General features: G+C 51.6%; 3 protein-coding genes across 3 annotated transcripts; 1 reads left to right on the forward strand and 2 right to left on the reverse strand.

The window, feature by feature from the left end:
- Positions 1 to 480: 480 nt before the first annotated feature.
- Positions 481 to 2,346, reverse strand: SAPIO_CDS6760 (uncharacterized protein; the record flags this gene model as incomplete). The annotated part of the gene is made up of 6 exons (XM_016788780.1): positions 481 to 605; positions 662 to 1,065; positions 1,133 to 1,275; positions 1,344 to 1,702; positions 1,780 to 2,078; positions 2,168 to 2,346. 6 exons carry the CDS (start codon positions 2,344 to 2,346, stop codon positions 481 to 483), a joined length of 1,509 nt encoding a protein of 502 aa, XP_016641579.1.
- Positions 2,347 to 3,244: 898 nt separating this feature from the next.
- Positions 3,245 to 5,055, forward strand: SAPIO_CDS6761 (Retinal dehydrogenase; the record flags this gene model as incomplete). The annotated part of the gene is made up of 6 exons (XM_016788781.1): positions 3,245 to 3,283; positions 3,344 to 3,799; positions 3,894 to 4,213; positions 4,277 to 4,319; positions 4,387 to 4,771; positions 4,856 to 5,055. 6 exons carry the CDS (start codon positions 3,245 to 3,247, stop codon positions 5,053 to 5,055), a joined length of 1,443 nt encoding a protein of 480 aa, XP_016641580.1.
- Positions 5,056 to 5,425: 370 nt separating this feature from the next.
- On the reverse strand, positions 5,426 to 7,885 carry SAPIO_CDS6762 (uncharacterized protein; the record flags this gene model as incomplete). The annotated part of the gene is made up of 4 exons (XM_016788782.1): positions 5,426 to 7,084; positions 7,358 to 7,462; positions 7,665 to 7,687; positions 7,780 to 7,885. 4 exons carry the CDS (start codon positions 7,883 to 7,885, stop codon positions 5,426 to 5,428), a joined length of 1,893 nt encoding a protein of 630 aa, XP_016641581.1.
- Positions 7,886 to 8,147: the final 262 nt, after the last annotated feature.

Below are 8,147 nucleotides of genomic sequence, written 5' to 3' on the forward strand. Positions count from 1 at the left end.
AGTTGCATCCTTGACTCCTGCAAACATCAACCCCAGTTACAGACACTAAGCCATGTTAGGATCTGGGCGTAACACGACACCGAGTTCAGCGGTCGTACCCGCTGCTCGTCCGACGCGCCGTAGGGAAACATGGCCGCTAACATTGGTGCCTCTTCTTGAAGAGGTTGGTATATCATACTGGATGCTTGCAAATTCTGGGAATTAAGAACTGTAAAATTGAATACAGTGTAAAACACCTCGTGATTGGTCCGGCGAAGATCGATTTCGTCCTGGGGCTTCATCATAATCAACACTCGATAGAGTCAGGGCCTGGCGTCTTGCTTGGCGCCCGACCTTTTTGGCCGCGATTTGGGTGGATACTACATCCACTACATTAAGTCCAATGAACATACGCCAATCTCAAGAGAAGAAAAAAAAAAAGCGCTCCGGTGCACTATAGCATCCTTCACCTTCCGGATTATGTTCTTTCCTGGTAGGAGTTCATTCACCGGATTCCTCTCGGTCCTCAACGTGAGTATGCTCCAGCTTCTTCTCAGGTTGGCCGATATCGTGGTCGCCATCCCTTCGCAATCCTGCGAAGCCTTTGCCAATGAACAAATAGTCCACTGTTTTCCGTTAACTTTCTGAACCTCTGTCATACTTGGAGAAGACCTCGACCTACCTTGTTCGAGCGTTTTGCCAGCCGTCTCTGGACAAAGCAACCAGACAAAGATGACGGACAAGATGTTGCCTGCCAGGATGAAGAACCAGAACGGCCAACCACACGTATCCAAGCCAATCGGCGAGGCGAAAACAGTGATGAATACCATCAACCATTCGCCGCTGGAGAAGAACGCGCCACCAATATGTCGATACTCAAGCGGTGAGATTTCGCTACTGTAGAGGAACTTGTTCGCCTGCCAACCGTAGGACAGGACAGGTACGATGAGGAACAGCATCACGACCGACGCCCATTGCTCTCCTCGGCCGCCTACTGCCACCAGGACAATGAAGACGATGTAGAGCAGCGACGAGACTATGGCGCTATACAGCATGGTCGACCTACGGCCGAATTTTTCAATGGTCCTGTGCAGAGGGGTCAGTAAGCTCATTCAAACAAAGTAGTGGACGCGGTCGACCTCGGTATACGCACCAGTAGAGCGGGACTGTGCCCAGGAACATGCAAGTGCTGAGGACGCCTGAGATAACAGCAACAGTGCCTGGCGACGTTCCGATGCCGCTCAGAATTACCGGTGCAAAGTAGGCAAGCAAACTGATTCCCTGCCATTCTCCGAGCTGCTCTACTGTCAGAGAAAATGTCTCTTAGGAGTAGAGGGTGAAAGGGTAACCACTAAATTACTCACCATAGGAAGCCAGAAGCAGATAACAAGACGCCGGATGATTTTCAGCTTTGTATTATCCACGATGCCAAGGGTCAGGAATTGATGCCACGAGATGCTCGAGTTGGCTTCCAGCTCAATTTCAATAGCGGCCATAATGTTCCTCTTCGTTTCCTGAACTGCCGGGGAATCGATGTCCTCGTCGTAGAGCTGGGCGAGTGCAGCATCACCTTCTTCCACCCTATTTCGGGCGTAGTACCATCGAGGCGTATCGGGGAGGAAGAACATGGTCAAGCCTGCAGGGATCGCGAAGCAGCACTGCAGAATGACAGGAAGGCGCCAACTGGCCTGGTGTCCCCAGTGAACGAAGCCGTAGTCGATCCCTTGACCTCACGTTAGAAGCGTTGTTAAATGGGGGCAGAGGCGAGGGAAGCCGTCCGAGAAGGCTCTTGGAACGTACAATACGCAAGAGGCACGCCTCCCATCAAGAACATGGCATTGATTGCATTAGCGGGACCACGGTCGTGGATCTTGCTACCACATTCATTCAGATAGGTCGGCACAGAGCTGGAGATGGATCCAATGGCGAAACCGGTCAAGAGTCTTCCCACAATCATCTGAGGGACGCTGTAGGAGCTTGCCTGCAAGATAGCTCCAAAGACAGCCACAACGTTACCCATGATGATGGTGCCTCGGCGCCCAATCCTCATCGTGAAGGTCGCAATCACGATGGACGTGACAAACGCCGCGAGATCGTACCTGTGCTAGGTTATCAGTGGAATGTGTTCGTCTAAGACTAGGCCGGAAGCTGTCTGTCTGCCAATAGGTGTGTGTCCGCGAAGACTTACGATGCGACAATCATGGGATAGATCCAGACACCGGTCGGATTACCCATGGCATCTTGAAAAGGCTTGTGGAGGAGCATGCCACCTAACACACCGGCGTCGTAGCCATACATGCAGAATGACAGGCCGCTGACGATTTTCATCAGCCGGTACAACGCCGGGCCACGAAGTTTGATGGCCATGGCTGCTAGATGTGAATTGGCGTTTTGGCTATTGGGTTGAGAAATTGTGCCCTCTACAGGTTCGTAAACGAAGTGAGCCGCTGTCGAGCTGAAAAAGGGACAGCAGAGATCATGCCGTATAAATCTATCTCATCGATTCAATCCATCCTTACATCTTACCAGATCTAGACGAAGGATTCTGGAGTTGTCCGGGGTTGTCCCGGGGGTAGGGCAAGGGGCGGGTGATCCATCAAACCACAGTCGACAGACCCTTGGAACCTTTGGCGGGGTTAGTTGCCGAGAGTGCTCAAGCCTCAAAAGGCAAGCGAGACTGTCAATGAAGTTACCCCCGGTCTCGTCCCCGAGCTAAGCATCGTTTCGGGTGCGACTAAGAGATGTAAGTGGGCCCTGGATCTGTCCCGAATCAATTACCAATTGTAGTTAATACGGGGGATGGAGACCTCGGCCCAATGGCCTCGAAGCACAGCACGGTGGTTTTTGAGGCAGGGTTGTTCTCTGGCCGGCGGTACACTAGCCAGAAACGGCAATTTAGAATTCCTGTAAACGGAGATTCGTAGCGCCTTCTATCTCCCGTGAGAACTAGAAACACTAAACCCCGGATCGTGCGGGGAAGGTGGGTTTCCGCGGGCGCGCTCGCAAAATCCGAAGCTCCACGAAGTTCTAGCTCGGGACCCCGGCATGGGGTAAAGGGGAGAGAAAAGAGGGGAGAAAAGAGGGGACACTGAAAAGATAAAGTAGAAGGGAATGTACTGCAGGAAGTTGTCAAATCCTGTGCTTGTTTACGTGCGATCAGGAGAGACGTGCTTGAGACGACTGTCAACTGTTTGAGAGAATATACGCTTCAAGCGACTTCCATATTTTTTATAGAAAATTGTGATTAAGAACCATCACCATAATAATGGCCACCTTCGAGACACAATTATTCATCAATAATGAGGTAGGTATTTTCGTTGCTGCTCGCTGGCAGTTCGTTAACGCAAACCTCGTTCTCCTTTAGTTCGTGGACGCAAAGTCCGGCGAGTTCCTGTCAGTGTATAATCCCGCAGATGGCACTCTCGTATCCGACAAGATTCATTCAGCAGGCGAGGCAGATGTCGATGCCGCCGTAGACGCCGCACAGAAAGCATTCAAGAGTTCCTGGGGAAGGATGGACCCGACTGATCGAGCGAAAGCCATGCTCAAGTTCGCCGACTTGATCCGCGAAAAGTCAGACGAGCTGGGACTTTTAGAGACCCGGGCCATGGGATCTGCTGTCGCGATGCAAAGCGGCGGTTACAAGCAGGGCGCCGACCTGTTCACGTACTACGCTGGCTTGGCCGACAAGATCCTCGGCGAGGCCGCGTACCCGACTTCGACTGGCAGATACAAGATCATTCAGAAAGAGCCGATTGGCGTTTGTGCTGGCATCGGCGCTTGGAATGTCTCTGCCATTCTTTTCGCTTGGAAAGCAGCTGTGAGTGTCCTGGCCTTGGATATTACAGAGCATTTTTGTCGACACAAGAGGTTGGTTCTTTTGGCTAATACTATCTCGCGACGTGTTTAATTAGCCCGCGCTGGCTGCCGGAAATACCTTCATCTTCAAGCCATCCGAAAAAGCCCCGCTTGGGTCTCTTGCCCTGGGGCCGCTCATCAAGGAATGCTTTCCTCCTGGCACTATCAACATCGTCAACGGTGGTGGGAAAACCGGTCAGCTACTGGCCTCGCACATGGAGATCCGTCAGATCGGTTTCACAGGAAGTACGGCGACCGGACGCAAGATCCAGGAATACGCCGCGAAGAGCAATTTGAAGCGTGTATCTCTCGAGCTAGGCGGCAAATCTCCATCTGTCATCTTCGAAGACGCCGACCTTGAACTTGCCGTTGCAAGGTAAGTCTGGAACCACTATTAATAATAACCGATAGGAAAAAAACACATCTAATTTAAAGTCAGATCTCGGGATGGTATCCTCGCGAATACCGGTCAAATTTGCGCAGTACGTTGCCCTTTCATTCCTTCAGTAGCGTTCACTATAAAGTCTAATCGAACGCGGTGATAACTAGATGGCATCACGCGTTTTCGTCCAAGAAAGCATCGCCGACAACTTCATCGACCTTCTAAAAACCTCCTTCGAGACCGTCAGCAAGAGCGGCGCTATCGGTGACCCCACGGACAAGAACACCCAGGTCGGCCCCCTCGCGGATAAAGCCCAATTCGATCGCGTCATGGAGTTCTTCGAGGTCGGAAAGAAAGACGGAGAACTCGTGACCGGAGGCGTGCAACGGGGCAATGTGGGCCTATTCGTTGAACCTACAATCTTCAAGAACACCCCAGGACATTCGAGGATTGTGAGAGAGGAAGTTTTCGGACCTGTCGTCACCGTGCAGACCTTCAAGACGGAAGAGGATGCCATCAAGCTGGCTAATGATACCGTCTTTGGATTGTCGGGTAAGTTCTCATCCTTTGGACACACTCTAAATCAAATCAGTGGTTGTTGTCTCTACACGTCTTTCTAACAAAACGCTTGAAAAGCATGCGTCTACACCAACAATATCAACCGAGCGCTCCGCGTAAGCAGGGAGATCGAGGCCGGGACCGTTGCGATTAATGACTGGTATTTCCCTGCTCCTGACACGCCTTTTGGCGGCGTAAAGCAGTCGGGCTACGGCAGAGAGGGTGGATTGGAAGGTCTCAATGAGTATATCCAAACCAAGACAATTCAGATCAGGTAAGGACCACCTCTTGTCAATATCCCAGGGAGCCTCATGCTGACGGATCGTTTGAAAAAAAAGTATCCATGCCTCGTAAGCATTGATCATAGCCGACTTGGAGTGCGTTATATCACCGACAGGAAACTGAAGGTTACAGTTATCGTTCGGAGGATTTGCAATATAGCGGTACATAGGTCAGAATTTGATGTCCTCGACCATTAATATAAATCGTCATCAGCTCCAAGAAAAAGAAAAAAAAAATGGAACAAGGTCGCTAGTGTTCGGGGACTTCCTGAAGCAACAGAAACGGGACCGAATTAGATCTGTTTGCCCCATGTAAAAAAGCACAAGTAAGCGCCTCGTAAATGGCGACAGAAATTCGCGTATTAACTCAAAGCTCCTCGTCACAAACTCCCCAGAATTCTTTAAGATCCTTTGCCCGCCATGAAGTCGCCCAGCCCGTTGTCTCTTCAATATACTTCAAGGTATCCAAGATGGCCTTGTGCTCGGAATGATGGGACATTAACCTCCCCGCTATCCAGATGGGCTGCAGCGCGTTGATCAACGCCCCATGATCGCTGTTCGACAAAGAGATTCCGCATATCTGCCGGGCGTGCCACAACATGGACTTGCGCGATTTGGGGATGACGATTTCCTTGGGTTTATCTTGCAGCAGTAGAATCATTGAGGCGTGATACATTTGATTGCTACTTATACCGGGCGGTGTGCTGTACAAAATCGTGCTGAAGGGCGAATTCGTCTCTCCCTTCGAGGACGGGACGTACATCAACGGCCTCATCTCTTCTGGTCTGTCGTTATACCAGCCCTCAAGGAGGTCATACATTGCTTTCCAGCGAGAGACAAAGGTCGCATAGCTGTTGCGGTCAGACAGGGCACGGGGCGATCCGTTGTTGGACAAGATGTTCACCACGCCGGCGCAGAGGAACACAGCATAGTTGGCGTAGCTGTCGCTTCCCGATTTGCCCTTGAATAGGCGAACAGCGGCAGACATGGAGTCGGCCGAGATAAACCAACGATTCGTCGGGAAAGTCGTGATGGTGTCTGCAATGAGGGCCTTGTAAACATCCATCCGGGCAAAGGTCCAGAAAAGAGCTTCCCTCACTCCGCCCACGACGCCATTGACGCCTGCAGCCTCAAGTAGCATGGCACAACCGTCCAAGTGTTTTCCCCATGCGCGCGGCGACGAACACATCATCTCGAGTACGCAGAGCAATACACATGCCGCGATAATCTCGGTGCGCAGCGTAGGGAGTTTCACCATTATGAGTCTGATGGCCTCCTGGTACAGATTCAAGCTTTCGGTGTGCGGCTTTCCAGGGTTCTTCCGCTCCTGCTGGCGTGCGGAGAGAGCAAGAAGTGAGTATTGAAGACAGTCTTCACGTTGTGCCATGTGAGCTACCGTTGTGCGCCAGTTATTTGCGTTATCGAACATGTCCAGCCAGGGCGCAATTTCGTCGAGGTAATTCTGCCAAAGCTCGACGTAGCGCTCTTCGGTCATGTGGAAGTTGACCAACCGGCTTCGGCCGCCCGAGGGACCGTGAGAAAAGTCCCGTCCACTTGCCTGGCTCCCAGGTGGCTGCTCTGGACTCTTCTCCAACGTGCTGGGGAACGTTTCCGGGGTCCCCTGACGTGTTAAAGCTATGTTTCTCGCAGTCTTCACCATGTGATCGTGGAAGCTAGAGTGGAGCTCTTTGTACGCGGGGTCGTGGCAGTATGCCATGTAGAGATCGGGAGAGCTTCCAGCGGCAGATTCAGGAGTTACGGGAGGGAATCCATGCATTACTCGAGTCGTGTTCATGTCCTCCGAAGCGACTGCATGTTTGGGAGAGGGATTTTCAGCCAGGAGATCCAGATTGAAGGGGTTAGAAGCGAGATAGTCCAAAACCTCCAGATCGAGGGATTCACGACTCGCAGGACTGGCCTCATCGGGCAGAGATATTGATTTCGTTGCATTTCTCGACCCTGGAAGCGCACGTTGTTCGAGCACGGTGCTCAAGAATGATGAACTCTGCTCAGGGGTCGCACTATTCTGTTGGTGACTTTTGTTATCACCAAGGGTGGGTTGGGCTGGGACCACGGGAGACCTAAACTCGGTGGATATGTCGTTTAATAATACATTGAATCGTACTGCGCTCCGACTTTGTCTTGTCTCGTCACTGTTGCTGTCAATAGGCGCTTGCTGTTCGACTGATGGAAAAATTCTGGTAGGCTGACATTCGCCTTGGGTCAGAGAAAATGGTGAACTTTCTCTTGCTAAAGGCGAATCCTCTGTATCGCGGTGCTCGACTTCTGACTGAATTACCTCCACACCGAACCCAGCATCATCGGAGTCGGTAGTCGGGTCCACCTGGACAAGATGTCGCCGCGTTCTTTTCGGGCCTCCGGGGCCAAACGTCACATCCACGATCTAATGTACAGTTAAATCCGTTAGCATTTTTATGGAATTCGTACTACTAGCCGGCCGATGAGCTTTCCTTCAAATCCGCATATGATAGCCTCTTTCGCGAGCACGATTGTAGCATGGAAGGATGCTGCGCATCGACGCCGCCGATCCGAAAAGCGAAATCGGGTTGCCATTGACAGTCGTCGTCGTGCCTTTGGCATCTCACGCAAGATGGCTTCCTTTCGTCGCCTTTGGAGATGTTAGAAGACGGAAAACAGAGGTTGGGGGAGGCAGCTTGCGATTGGTCACATTTCTTTTTTCGCTTGCGACAGTTTAAGCACCCGGATCGGCCTCGCGTTGCTGAAGTGGTTGGAGGATCTTCACGAATTGGTGATGGCATGACCAAATATGTCTCGATGAAAGTGGTATGGTGTTCCGGAAGAGCATCAAAGCTGACGATTCTTGTATGATGTGAAAGCAGAGTCGAGGAGAGCAAGAAAAGGCATCATGCAGATCGCTGCTCAGTGCAGCTTGTGGTAGTTCATGCTTGGAACTGGGGTAAAGCTGGGGAATGCGGGGAATCTGGGGACAGAGTCGCGGAGCTAAGCTAAAGGAGGCATGATCAGAGCCAATAGTGGCAATCTGGCGAAGCTCTCTCCACCCGATGCCGACTTACCGACCAAAAACCAGGTCATTTTTGAAATTAAAC

The sequence above is a fragment of the Scedosporium apiospermum genome (genome assembly GCF_000732125.1).
Source record: "Scedosporium apiospermum strain IHEM 14462 chromosome Unknown SEQ_SAPIO_0107, whole genome shotgun sequence".
Lineage (NCBI taxonomy): Eukaryota > Fungi > Ascomycota > Sordariomycetes > Microascales > Microascaceae > Scedosporium > Scedosporium apiospermum.